Here is a 14,818-nt window from a genome sequence, read left to right on the forward strand (position 1 = left end):
GTCAAGGAAATGATGCTAAAACACACGGCAATGCCAACAGCCTGCAGTAGGGACTTTGTTGCTTTGGTCCAGGCTTCAAAAACAGACAGACTGACAGACAATAGGAATGGGCAGGACATTAATAACATGCACAGAAGGAAAGATGTCTTGTCTGGTTCTGGGCCCCGTTTGGGAGCGTTCACACTCTTTATTTGTCTTCAAATTCTCTCTTTAGTTCCCCTGGACATTGTTTTAGGTTTAGGATTATTTGCTCCCTTGCATGCAGGAAAAAAGGATAAAGAATTACCTACGAGTGGTCAAATAATCTAATTCATCTGTGGAAAACCCACAATGCTTTAAGTCCCAGAAAAGACCAAGTGAATTACTACATCTCTAGAAAGTTCCTCAGGCATCAGTCAAGAACTTTAGAGGCTAACGTGTAGGGCACAAGTGGGATTTCCAGTAGGTAGGCGGTTCCCTTCTTTAGTCTTGGTTTCCTCAACGATGCTGGGTGATCACCCTATCTTTGATATTGGAAATATTTCCTAGTTCTGTTGGTGTGGTATTGATTTAACCTAAGTGTTCTAGGTCCTGTTGACTTGACACACTGTTAAAGCATGATCAATATAATAATATACATGGAGCAAATGATACTAAACACACAGCATTTATTCCTTAAGACTATGCATTTGTTGATTTTCTCCCAGGATACATTATGCAATGTTCTATCATAGAAAGTCGTCAGTATTTTTTTCTACAGTGAAGGTTACTCATTCATTCAACATTCAGGTGATTTCTATCAGAGCGCCAAATGTGTTAAGCATGAGGCCCTGTCCTAGGAGACCTAGTTCAGCAGAGTTGCTTATCTATAAATAAGTACTCAAACTAGCTTTAAATGTTAGAAACAAAACCAAGAGGTTGTTGGGGTAGAGAATGAAGGGAACACTGAAGTGAGAATTAAGAGAAGAGAAAGCGGGGCTAGAGAGATGGCTCAGCTAATAAGAGCACTTGCTGAGCTTCCAGAGGACCCAGTTCGGACTCCTGGTGCCCACTCACTGCTGTCTATAACTTCAGCTGCAGGGGATCCCAAGCCTCTGGCTTCCAAGAGCACCTGCTCTTACATACATGCACCTACCAACAGACAGACACACACCCAATGATCTCAAAAAAGTTGCAACTAGATAAGCCGAGAATGGTGGTACACACCTTTGATCCCAGCATTACCGAGGCAGAGACAAGTGGGGCTAGCCTGGTCTACAGAACAAGTTCCAGGACAGTAAGGGCTACACATAGAAACCCTGCTTCGAAAACAAAACAAAACGAAATTACGATTTGAAAAAAGAGAGAAGAGAAAGAATTCAGGCCTCGCAAATGGGGTCATAGTCATCTTATGCTTGTTAAAAATAGACTCCAATCTCTTCCACTGCAGGATGGATGCACAGGCTAAAGAGCCTAGCTGCCAACAGTAAGGATGGCTGACAAGGGGGCGGAGCGTGCGCGTCCCCGATTGGCCAACTGTAGAGTGACGTCACGAGGCGGAGCCTCTGGGTTCCCGGCCGCTCCTGGGTGGGGAGCGGCGCGGGTAGCGACCGGGCAGCTAGGCTCTGGGTCCCCGGTGCACGCTGGGGCTGGTGGGGACCGAGCGCCTCGTGGACGAGCATGGCAGGCTCGCTGCCTCCCTGCGTGGTTGACTGCGGCACCGGGTAAGAGCCGCGCCCACTCACGCTTCGCTGGGCGTCCTGAAGCCATTTCCCCGCGGGGTCAGACGGCAGGAGGAGCGCGGAGGGACGATGCGCTGAGGGACAGAGCTCAGTCTGAGGGTTTGGGGAGTTTGAGGGATAGGGCTCAGTCTAGGGGTGGGGTGGGGAACTGAGGGGATGGAGCTCAATCTGAGGGCATAGAGAGCTAAGGGATGGGGCTCTGAGAAGATGGGGTGCTGAGGGCATGGGGCTGCGGGGTTGCCGGGTGGGCAGCACCTCGTGGGGATGTTGCTGCAGATGCTTTCGCTGCAGGTCTTGCACCTGAGAGCTCAGGGTCCGGTCCCCCTCCCCTCACGAGAGCTCCCCCCCACCCCCATGGTGCTTGTCACCTGTCTTCATACTTTGCACTCATGGGCGTTTTACCTTTCTCTTCTGATGTACCAAGCACCTACTTGTGGAGATGTTTACACGTGCCTTGTCAACTTGACACCCTGCCCCCCTTCCCACTCTGCTCTTTTCCACTCTGAATGGCACAGCCAGGCCCAGCCCCTGCTTTGGTTTGCATGCACTCATCTTTGCGTTACACACACACACACACACACACACACACACACACACACACACACACACACACACGCACTGACCGATGCATTTAAAAAAGACTTCCATTTTGAATAAAAAGTCTTCTTTTTTGGGAGGTAGATAGCTCTTTTCTTTTTGGAAGACGTTGATTTTTTTTTCAGAGGAGACCTTAAGCGTGGCTTATGCTGTCAGGCTTAGCTAATTTTAGGAAGGTGGCAGCCAAGCCCTCCAACCTGGGGGTTTGGGAATACCTGCTGGCATTGCCGACAAAGTACTTCATAAATAGCCTGCAAATAAATTTAGCCTCTTAAAATGTTTTTCAAGGGATTGTAGTCCTTTGTCACCAAATAGTCTGTGGCATGTTCTCTTGCTATTCTTTCCTGTAGAAAAATATACTTGGTTTGGTTTCCTTGACAACCTTGTGGGGGTGTCTTCTAATTTGTTACAGTCCATCTCCTACTGATGTGTCTTTCCTTTTGGTACTCGGGAACCAGCAGTGATGCAGACTGGAAAAACATCCTTTATTTGTGCTAATTCTTCTTTTGGAAATAAACGTTCTAGAGAAGTTTGTTGCCCTGTATTTGGGAAGTTGCTTACTTCCAGACATGCTCAAAGCAGTAGGGCTCTCCCAGCCCACTCTGTATGTGCTGGCTCCCCTTACAGTCTCCCCCTAGCTGGTACTCCCTTCAGTCTGGTAGTGTCAGCAGTGAAGGCAATATGTAAAAGTTGTTTGTTTTAAGGTCTGCGGGTGAGATTTTTGGTTGCTGAAACACGAAGCATTGTGCAGTGGTACAGCAAAACAGTTCTCCCCGGGTTTATAAACTCGGTTTTATTTCTTATTAGTAAGCTGAGATCTTACTTATTGTTCTTGCTATAAATATCTAAAGCATGCTCAGTTTTGACCTTTTGGGGTCAGTGATTAATGCTGCTGTCACCTCCAGTGGATCATCATGGCCCTGGGTGCCGCAGGGTGTCATCTGTGGGCTGTCATAGGCTCTGGACACAGTGCCAGGGACCTGGGGTTCCTATGGGGTGTTTTCTGCCATTGAAGCCCCTGTGGTTAGCCCCTGTGAAGCCCCTAGTGCTCAATGTATGAGCAGAAGGAAGGCTGCATGGCCTAAACGTGCCAGCTTCCATGTATTAGTAATTCTCGTATTTATTTCGGATTGAGTTTTTACCTCAGAATAGAACTAAATGTAAGATGCAGCTGAAAATAGCAGGGGCTGGGGGACAGAATAGACTTGGGAGATCTCATTTTGGACCAAGTTATACCTCAGAATAGAACAGTGCAGCTAAAAATAGCAAGGGCTGAGGAACAGAAGAGACTTGAGAGATCACGTGGGCACTGCTGATGAAATAAGTGGACAGATTTTTGTTTTGCATTGTGTTGTGCTGTTTTGATGGTGATAGGCGTCAAACCCAGGGATACTGGTAAGGGAAGCCTCTGCCACTGAATTGCACCCTGAGGTCCAGTCTTGTCCGTCTGTGTGCCCTCTCTGTTTCTCTGTCTCACTGTCTCTGTCTTTCTCTTAAATAGAGTCTTCTCATTGTATAACCCAAGCTTGAACTGGACTTGAAGAAATCCTCCTGCCTCAGCCTCTGAAGCGTTAGGATTACAGGTGTGAGCTAGCACGCTCATCTGGCCTGTGTTTTATAGGAAATACATTTCTTTTGTGACCTCGAGTCTGATGAGCTGCCAAGCTAGCCGAGTGGACACAGGCATGCTGGGGACAAGAGAGAAACAGACGAAGGTATCTGTGAGGCCCAAAATTAAGTTTCAACTAATTAAAGGCTGCTGAGCTCCCAGAGAAAACACCACAAACCCTGTCTCACATCGCACCCAAACGTTTAAGGTAGTTTTACACAGTTAAACCATCTTTGAAGTAATTCCAAGCCTACTGAGAACTGGGAGAGAGCAAAATCCATTCTTCCAGGTTCAGCGGCTTTGAACGTCATGCCACCCAAGACTCCTGAATGTGCTCTTACTTTTCTGAGCTGCTTAAACGAAGGCTGTTGGCATTACCCTCCTAGATTTCAGTGCTTGCTTTCTGAGTGAGAGCAAGGATTTATATAATCCCAGACTCGTCAGAGAAGTTAACATGTGTGCAGCACTGCTGTTCCCTCTGCAGTCTGGACTCGGGAGCAGTTTCAGTTCTTGTCTTTTTTGGAGTCTAACCCTGTCTAGCAGTTGCCTCAGACCTTGCATTTGGTGGTCATGTTTTTAAGGGGGTGGAGTGAGAGAGGGCCTGTTATGCAGCCCCTGCTTCAGCCTCCACGCCTGATCATTACGTTAGTCGTGTCTCACGGCTTCTGGAATAGTTCCTCAGTCGTCTTTTTGATAGTTTTATGTAGATGATGCCCCTCAGTTTTGGCTGTCTGGTGTTTCTGGTAGAGAGAGGTGGTGCAACTTTGTAAGGAGTCATAGCATCTGTTGCTCTTCCCTCGTGCATCCACCAAAAACCCTAGCACAGCATCTACCTCTTTCTTTAAAACGGGGTTTTTGTTTCTTTGTTGAGATAGGGTTTCTCTGTGTAGCCCTTGTGGGTCTGAGTCCTCTGTCTCCCTCTCTGTGTGTCCAGATGCACACTGGGCTGGAAGGATGAAGCAGTCTGGTCAGCTCAGAGCTATGTGCGTATTTCTTTATTTGAGTGGACTTGTATACACATACACTTGATTCTGGGTGAACCAAGGTTTATATAGTTTTGGGGAAGAGGATGAGAATATCCAGGCAAAGACCACGGAGGCTTAAGGAACTGAGATGCCTCATTAGCATGGGGAGGCCTTCCAGGAATCTCAGGTGCAGGTGTGGGGTCCAGGAAACCCCAGTGAAGAGGAAGCTGGGAGTCCACCATTTTGCACCAAGCTTGGGGCTGTCTGGTAGTGTCAGACTCTGACCTTAGCTGCAGCCTTGCTGTTTAGCTGTCTTAGAACTCACTCTGTAGACCAGGCTGGCCCTGAACTCAGAGATCCGTCTGCCTCTGCTCCCCTAGTGCACCAAAGCCTAGCTTAAAAGTGTTTTTTAGGGGTTGGGGATTTAGCTCAGTGGTAGAGTGCTTGCCTAGCAAGCGCAAGGCCCGGGTTCAGTCCCCAGCTCCGAAAAAAAGAAAAAAGAAAAAAAAAAAGAGAAGAAAAAAAAGTGTTTTTTAATTAGTGCGTATTAACTATACATAACTGTTAGTTTTATGATGACCTTTTCATACATGTACAGAATGTATTTCAGGGCCGAAGAAGTAGCTCAGCCATTAAAGGCTAGGCTCACAACCAGAAAGTCAAGAGTTCAGCTTCCAGAATGTGGCACCCCTCTCCCACTCCCTGCTGCTAACCCCCTCTGTGTTTTCAAATAGCCCTGCTTCTCCGTGCATGCTGGTGGAGCGGGAAGTGAGTTTCATAAAGGTTGTTTTCAGAGCATGGGCACCTTACTAGTGGCCACACTACTAAAGAAAGTGTCCCTCCCCATTACATCTGTAGAAATCTTCAGAGAGGAGTGGGCCGATGAGCCCTTCCCTTCCAGGAGAAGGCAACTGGTCCAGTCTTGTGCAGGGAGGGAATCATAGGTAGTGTAAGCCCAAGGGCGCCACAGCTACGCCATGTCTGAAATTCAGTGACGCAGTCCTTCCCCACCGGCTCTTTCATTTCATTTCATTTATTTCATTTCTTTCTTTCTTTTCTTTTTTTAAAGATTTGTTTGTTAGATGTAAGTATACTATCGCTGTCCTCAGGCACACCAGAAGAGGGCACCCATTACACATGGTTGTGAGCCACCATGTGGTTGCTGGGAATTGAACTCAGGTCCTGTGGAAGAGCAGTCAGCGCTCTTAACCGCTGAGCCGTCTCTCCAGGTTCCGACTTGTGGTCGGTCATTCAGCAGGTATTTATTCTGAGTACGGGGGCTGGCTCTAAGTCTCTATAGCCACTGGCAATCACTGTAACAGAAGAAGCTTCCATGAGCAAAACCAACAGCAGCTATGGCTGACATGACAAGGCCTGAGGTGTCTCCAGCAGGAGGGTCTCACTCCAGTGGACACCCAGTGTGCTGTAATTGCCAGTATTGCTTAGGGAAGCTCAGGGGCCTTCCTGACCAACACATGGGGAGGTGGCTCAGCCCTGACCCTCAGATTTTCATTCAGTAACTTATGGCTCCTGAGAGTAGCTTGATCATCTCATGTGGCTTACCTTTGTTCAAACTCTTTTGCAATTATCTTCTTAATTTTAGAAAAGATTTGGTCCTTTTTATTATGCACACTTGTGTTTCGTCTGCCTCTGTGTGTGCACTGTGTGCATGCCTGGTGCCTGTGGAGATCAGAGGAGGGGCTGGAGCCCCTGTAAGCAGTTACAGATGCTCGTTAGTCTCCATGTGGGTGTGGAGAAAGAGCAGCAAGTGCTTTTAACCAATGAGCTGTTTCTCCAGCCCCAACTTTTATACATTTTTTGAGACAGGATTTTATTATGTACATCTAGCTGGTGTGGGACTCACTGTGTAGCTCAGCTTTTCCTCTAACTCATGAAGATCCACCTGCCCCTGGATCCCAGTGCTGGGATTATAAGGCAAATACCATCATGCCTGCTCTCTCTCTCTCTCTCTCTCTCTCTCTCTCTCTCTCTCTCTCTCAGCATTTTTATACATCATTAGTTTTGGTTGGCCCTCTCCCTCCTCCCTATGGTTGGCCCTCTCCCTCCTCCCCAATGGTTGCCCCTCTCCCTCCTCCTCCCTATGGTTCTCCCTCCTCCCTATGGTTGGCCCTCTCCCTCCTCCCCTATGGTTGGTCCTCTCTCTCCTCCCTATGGTTGGCCCTCTCCCTCCTCCCCTATGGTTGGCCCTCTCCCTCCTCCCTGTGGTTGGTCCTCCCCCTCTTCCCCTATCTCTCTGTCCTTCTTCCCTTAATTACACCTATAAACATTCTTCTTTGGCTGTGTATCACAAGAGTTCTACTGCCTGCCTCACCAAATCTTTTCTCCTTTCTCATGGGTCCCTTTCTAGTTTCCTGGGCCCTATACACACTCCCACATACTGCATATATAGAAATGAAAAGCTAGGACCTATATTTTAGAGCTCATGTTGTATTGTCATTCTGTGCCTGGATTGCTTCACTTAATATTTTTCAACCCCATACATTGTAATGCAATTTTTACCTTTCCTTATGGTTGAATAAAGTTCCACTGTTATGGGTACCACCTCTGTCCATTTATTAGTTGATGGCCGTCTAGGTTGTTTTTCTTAGCTTGTGAATACAGAGGTAATAAACATAAATGTGCAAGAATCCGTGTGATAAGATTCAGACTTCTTTGGGCACACAACCAGGGGTGGTATAGCTAGGTCATGGAAGTTTGTGAGAAAATAGCACACCCATTTTTATAGTTTGCACTCCCACTAGTAATGAATAAGGGTTCTCCTTTCCTCATATCCATGTTTATTAATAACCATTGTAATTGGAATGAGATGGACTCAAGCAAGTTGAAAATCTTTCAGACCTTTAAATTTTATGTATATACACAAATGTATGTGTGTGTAGTTTTTCCTGCATATATGTATGTGTACCTCATGTGTGAAGTAAGTGCCCGTGGAGGTCAGAAGAGGGCATTGGATCCCACGGAACTGGTGTTATAGATGATTGCAGGCCACCATGTGGTTGCTGGGAACCAAGCCTGGGTCCTCTGCGAGATGAGTAGGTGCTCTTACCCGCAGAGCGATCACTGCAGCCCTGTGCTGTGTGCATTTTAGTGTGGTGTTGGAATGTGTTAGGGTTGTGTTGACTCCAGAGATTGCTGTGGTGTTCGTTCTTTCGGTGAGCGTAAGGGGCCTTTCCACGTCGTCTTTCTTAGTTCTCTCATCGTTGAGCACTTTCTCTCCTTTGGCTAAGTGTGTTCTCAGGATTTTATTATTACTGTCTTTTGTGGCCACGGTGAATGGAATTGTTTCCCTGCTTTCATTCTCAGTAGGTTTGTCACCGGGCTACAGGACTGCTGTTGATTTTTGTGTGATAATTTTGTATTGTGCCACTTTGCTGAAAGTGTTTATCAGCTCTGCGAGTTTTCCGGTGGAGCCTTTAGGGTCTCATATGTGAATGGGAACCTTTTATTCCCTTCCCTTAGCACTCTGGCTAAGACGCCAAGCACTGTCTGGAGTAGGAGTGGAGAGAGTGGACACCCTCGTCTTGTCCCTGATCCTGGTGGAACTGATTTCATGAAGTGTTCCCTTTTAACATGAGTGGCTCTAAGCTGGTCATGTACAGACATTAGTATGTTGGTATAGGGTCTCTCCATTTTTAGTATTTTTTGTGTTTTTTATCATGAAGGAATACTGTATGTTGTCTAAATCCTTTTCTGCTTTAGGTAATTGTGTGATTTCTGTCTTTAAATCAATTTTGTGATATATTTCTTACATATATTAGATCATTTGTGCTGTCTCTAGAATACAGCTAACACCAGTCACGGTGAATGATTTTTTTTTTTTTCCAGAGCTGGGGACCGAACTCAGGGCCTTGCGCTTGCTAAGCAAGCGCTCTACCACTGAGCTAAATCCCCAACCCCGAATGATTTTTTTTTTAATGTGATCCTGAATTCTGTTTGCAAGTATTTTATTGAAAAACTTTTTTTGTCTAAGTTTATCAGGGAGGTTGGTCTGTAATTTTTGTTTCGTTTTGTCTTTATCTGCATTTGATATTTGCCCTCATAAAATGAATTTAGAAATAGAATTCCTTTTCTATTTTATAGAATAATCTGAGAAGGGTTGATTTTAGTTTTTCTTTAAAGATCTGGTAGAATTAGTGTATTTCTTCTAGACTTTTTTTTTCTTTTTCTTTTTCTTTTTCTTTTTTCTTTTTTTTTTTTAGACAAGGTTTCTCTATGTAGCCCAGGCTATCCTGAAACTCACTTTGTAGACCAGGCTGGCCTGAAATTCAGAGATACGTCTCTGCCTCCCAAGAGCTGGGATCAAAGGCGTGCACTACCACAACCAGTTCCAACTGTGAGATTTTTAATTACTACTTTTATCTATCTTAGTGTTGATCGTAGATCTTTTAAAATTGTCTCATGTTGGTTTAACTTTGGTTGTCATATGTACTAGAAGTGCATCTGTTTCTTTTAGATTTTCTACTTTAGTGTAATACAAGTTTTTAAAATCCTTATGATGATTCCAAGTTTCACTGCTATTTGTTATTTTTGATTTCATATCTAATTTTTATTAATTTGGATCTTTTCTCTTTTTCCTTAGCCTGGCTAAGGATTTGTGGATTTTTTTTATTTTTTATTTTTAAAGAACCATTTTTTAAATCTTGTCTTATCAATTCTTTGTATTGTTTTTTGTTTGTTGTGCTTCTATTTCCATTACTTTTTGCCCTCTCCCCCCTTTTTTTTAACATTAAAAAAAACCCCAAAAACCCTACATCTATTTATTTGGGATGTGTGCTTTCTGCGGTGTGCGCATGCACAACTTGTGTGCGTGGTTCCAGGGGATCCAACTCTGGCAGACACGGTTGCTGCTGAGTCGTCTCCAGCCCCTTCTGCTGGACCTTAGCTGTTTCTTTACACGTGCTGCCTTAGCGCTGGACTTACTCTTGTTTAATTGAGACTGCTGTGATTGAAGCCGAGGCCCCCACGGCTATGGGCTTCCTGTCGGTTTCATTGTGTTGCACAGACAGGTTGTTGGTATGCTGTGTTTTCATTTTCATTCAGTTCCAGAAATATTAAAAATTTCCTGTTTTATTTATTTATTTATTTATTTATTTATTCTTTTAGCAAGGTCATTATTAGACCTTGTTGTTTAGTTTCTGTGGTTTGTGAAGTTTTCTTTGTTTTTTTCTTGCTGTTGGTCTCTAGCTTTATTCCACTGCGGTTTGAAAGGATACAAAACATTATCTTAATTTTCTCACATATGTAATCTGTTTTAGGCCGTTCCATCGGCTGCTGAAGAGGGTGGGTGTTCCGCACTACTCAGATGAACTGTTAGGTAGATGTCTTCGTTGGGTTCCTGTGACTTATGATGCTCCTTAGCCATCGACAGGACTGAGTTAGCCAGAGCCAGGCCGACTGCATGACAGGCTGCAAACTGGCAGTTTGGGAGACTAGGCCTAAGCTTTTGCTTCTCAGAAATGAGAACCCAGATCCAGGAACCCATGGTCAGCCAAACACAGCTGCGGGCAGCCAATCCGAGGAAGCCTTGCCACCCTGGAAAGTCCCCAATCACAAAGGCACCCGTACCCCTGGAGATAGAGCCAGCCAATCAAGGGAAAGAAAGGTAAAGTCAGTCACTCCCACCCTAACAGCTCTAATTGGCTCAGTAAAGCATACACGGGGTTTCCATTCTCAAATGCAGGGACCCCCCCCCACGTGGCTCCCCCTCCCCCCACGCACTAGAAACTTTGTTAAATGAACACTCTTTGCCGTTCGTTGCATACTGTTGAGTCTGGAGTACCATTCTTCAGCGTACCATGGACACTTACACTAGGATGTTTGCTCTTTTCTGTGAGGATGGAGTATTGAGGACACCGTTACCGTGTCGGGGGTGAGGTTCTCATTTATATCTAGTAGTATCTGTGCTGTGGAGTCAGGCGCTCCTGTGTTGACCGAGTATATACTGAGAGTTGTGCTCCTGATGGGTTATTCCATTATTTAGTATGGAGTAACATTTTTGAAAAATCTCAACTGGTGGTGCTGGAGACTTGGCTCAGCAGTTAAAACAACGTTCTCCAGCCGGGTGGTGGCGATGCGTGGTGGGAGGCAGAGGCAGATGGGCCTGGGAGTTTGAGGCCAGCCTGGTCTAAAGAGTGAGTTCCAGGATGGCCAGGGCTACACAGAGAAACCCTGTCTTGAAAAACCAAGATAGGTAGGTAGGTAGGCAGGCAGATAGACAGACAGACAAACAGACAGAGACAAATAACACTGAACCTTGCAGAGAACCTGACTTCAGTTCCCAGCTCTCATGGCACACGGTCACCTACTACTCAGGCTCCAGGTGATCCGATGCCCTTTTCTGACCTTGTCAGATACGCACTCCCATGAGCACCTCCCACTCCCACACATGTGTAATTAAATAATAGTAAGAATAAAAATAATAAATTCTTGGGCTGTAAAGAGCATATACTGCTATTGCAGAGGACTGGAGTTGAATTCCCAGCAGCCACATGGTGTCTGTAGCTGAGGATGTCTGACACCTATACATGGACACACACAGAGACACATACACACAGATACACATAGATACACGTACATAGACACACAGCCACACACATATACAGACACATGTAGACACACACAGACGCACATAAGTACACGTATACACAGACACACACAGAAACACAGACACATGCAGACACAGAGACAGACAGACACACAGGGTTTTAAAAATGTCTGAGTAGTTTTTGGTTGGAATCTATTTTGTCAGATGCTAGAATGAAAGCTGGCTTATTTTCTGACTCCATTTGCTTGGAACGCCTTTCTGCCCTTGCCTCCTAAGATAGTGCTGTTGATGGTGAGGTGTGTTTCTTGGAGGCAGCAAACAGATGGATCTCATTTTAAAATCCAGTCTCCCAGTCTGTGTCTTTTGATTGAGGAACTGAGGCATTAGCATTAGGGTTATTATTGACAATTACTTGTTATCATTTTGCTGATTTTGTAGCAGTTGGTGTTTTCCGAATTCTGATTTGTTCTCTATTGTTCCAACATATCTAATGGTTTCCCTGTAGCCACTTTGATGGGTTTATCATTCTCTAGGCCCAGTAATTTCTTTTGGAATCCTCCATAGAGCTACTTAATACTCTCAGATCCTTCTAGTCTGTTTTCTAGCATAGAATGCTGTTCTCAGTTATGACAGTTTGTCGGTTTGTAGGAATTATAGTTGGATTTACTGAAGTTATTTGGGTTGGCAGCTCTAGACTTTAAGGCCTTGAAAAACATCCTTATTAGCCCTTTTGTCTTTTAGAGTTTCTGTTGGGAAATCAACAATTATTCTGATGGGCCTGTCTTAGTATATTACTTTGTGTTTCTCCCTTGCTGCTTCTAATATTTTCATTAGAATGTATTACATAGTGTTCTTTTTTTTTTTTTTTTTATTAACTTGAATATTTCTTATATACATTTGAAAGTGTTATTCCCTTTTCCGGTTTCGGGCAAACATCCCCCCCCTCCCCTTCCTTATGGGTGTTCCCCTCCCCACCTTCCCCCATTGCCGCCTCCCCCAACAGTCTAGTTCACTGGGGTTCAGTCTTAGCAGGACCCAGGGCTTCCCCTTCCACTGGTGCTCTTACTAGGATATTCATTGCTACCTATGAGGTCAGAGTCCAGGGTCAGTCCATGTATAGTCTTTAGGTAGTGGCTTAGTCCCTGGAAGCTCTGGTTGCTTGGCATTACATAGTGTTCTTTATATTGGGTACTTTAACTCCCATAGGGAGTTTCTCTTCTGGTCCTTTCTGGAGATATATGTGCTTCTTATATTTGAATGGGCCTCTCTTCACCTAGACTTGGGAATTTTCTGCTGTAACTGTATTGAAGATATTTTGTATGCCTTTGGCATGAGTTTTTCTTTCATGTCTATAATTCATAGAGTTAGTGTTTGGTGTCTAGAAGACCTTATATGTTCCACTCCCCCATTTTGTGTGTGTGTGTGTGTGTGTGTGTGTGTGTGTGTGTGAGAGAGAGAGAGAGAGAGAGAGAGAAACAGAGAGAGAGACAGAGAGAGACAGAGAGAGACAAAGAAAGAAACACAGAGAGAGACAGAGAGAGACAGAGAGAGAGACACAGACAGAGAGAGAAACAGAGAGAGACAGAGAGGGACAGAGAGAGATAGAGAGACAGAGAGAGACAGAGAGAGAGAGAATTCGAGCTCGTGCTAGCGTATGTTTGCAGATGCCCATGGAATCAAGGAGAGGACATCAGACCTTGCAGTTGGAGTTAAGGTGATTGTGAGCCAAACCTCATCCTTCGCAACAGCGGCAAGCACTCCCAACTGCTGAGCCAACTCTCCAGCCCAGTTTGTATGTTTTAAAAACATATTTGTGTCCTTCAAGCCTCTCTCTGACCCGTTGCGTTGTTTGGACTTCGCACTACCCCTTTTACTCGTGTCTAAGTGTTCCCATCTCGTTCTCTTCTGTGTTGCTTTCCATTTCATATCCTGTGTTCTTCCCTCAGCTCTGTGTTTTCTCTTTAAAGATTTTTATTATCTTATGTATGGGTCTGTGTACCATGTGTGCTGACATCACATCCCCTGGAACTGAAGTTGTAGATGGTCACCGTATGGGTGCTGGGAATCAAACCTGGATCCTTTGGGAGAGCAGCTGGTGTTCTTAACCACTGAGCCATCTCTCTCTGTCTGTGCTTTCTTAACATTTGTTGAGAAGTTTGCTCACGTCTTCATTCCTTTTCCTTTAATAATTAAAGAATATTTTATGTCTGTAAGTGTTTACCTGCATTCATATAGACCACTTGCGTGGTGCCGGCAGGGTTAGAAGAGGGCATCAGATTCCTTGGTTGTGAGCTGCATGTGGTAACTGGGAGTCAAACCTTCCAGGTCTCTGGGAGGGTGACTAGTACTGCTAACTGAGGAACTTCTTCTCTCCCTCAGTGATGCAGATAGAGGCCAGGTTAGACCAGATTAGACCAGATTAGAGCAGATTAGACCAGATTAATGTAGATAATGGCAGGCTTATTAGGAGGCAGCTCTGGGGTGGGTTCACTGATCTTAAGGTGGAGGTCAGTGAATTCACACATCCAGGCTAAAGCAAGGGGGGTTATGGGTCCTGGGTTTAGAATCATGGTGTGTGACTAGGAGCTGAGATTGTGCCCATATGTGGTCCCTGGGTGGGCGGGCATTCTTGGGTGGGCTGCCAGAAACATGCAGATGAAGAATCATAGCCTGTTAGCCTGGAGTTTTCTCTGTGTGGGAAAGGTTGGGGAAGGAAGGCTGACAGGGTCTCCCAGCTTGTGCAGGGGCTGAGCAGGGGCTGAGCAGGGGCTCCAGCCTAACACTAACTATTGAGCCATCTCTTGCTAGCCCATGTCTTAGTTTCTTTGAACACATTTATCATCATTTAGAATTGTCTGTCTGAAATGTCATATAAGTCACTCTTACTGGGTGAACATGACTTTAGGATTGGTAGAGGTCAGAGGAGACATTGTCTTTGGTTTTCCATGTTACTGTGTGTGTGTGTGTGTGTGTGTGTGTGTGTGTGTGTGTATCTGTTTAGTTGTTCTTCTTGTTTCAGTGGAAGTGTGTACAGTGTTTTGGAGGGACTTAGTTCTAGGTAGGATTGAACTGCTGTTTTTCTGTTAGACTGGTGGTCAGGGCACCAGGCTCCATCCCATGCTTTCCCTGTGAGGAACATGTGAAACCGCAGTGACTGTACAGAGGTGGAACGCTGTGAACTAGAGCGGTAGTCAGTTGTGGACTATTTTTTTTCTTTTTTCTTTTTTTTTCCGGAGCTGGGGACCGAACCCAGGGCCTTGCGCTTGCTAGGCAAGCGCTCTACCACTGAGCTAAATCCCCAACCCCAGTTGTGGACTATTCACCCCAGCAGTGATGGTCATCGTAGGGAGGAAAGAGACAATGACTGTACTGTGTATACCAA

General features: G+C 45.3%; 1 protein-coding gene across 2 annotated transcripts in view; it reads left to right on the forward strand.

Annotated features, from left to right (window-relative positions):
• The first annotated feature begins 1,527 nt into the window (after positions 1 to 1,527).
• Positions 1,528 to 14,818, forward strand: part of Actr3b (actin related protein 3B) — a 94,221-nt gene continuing 80,930 nt past the window's right edge. For both annotated transcript variants that reach the window (XM_032907166.1, XM_032907167.1), the window contains exon 1: positions 1,528 to 1,682. In XM_032907166.1, the coding sequence (XP_032763057.1) occupies positions 1,639 to 1,682 (44 nt within the window). In that variant the 5' untranslated portion in view covers positions 1,528 to 1,638. The remainder of the gene's footprint in view (positions 1,683 to 14,818) is intronic.

Source organism: Rattus rattus, chromosome 6 (assembly GCF_011064425.1).
Source record: "Rattus rattus isolate New Zealand chromosome 6, Rrattus_CSIRO_v1, whole genome shotgun sequence".
NCBI classification, from domain to species: Eukaryota; Metazoa; Chordata; class Mammalia; order Rodentia; family Muridae; genus Rattus; species Rattus rattus.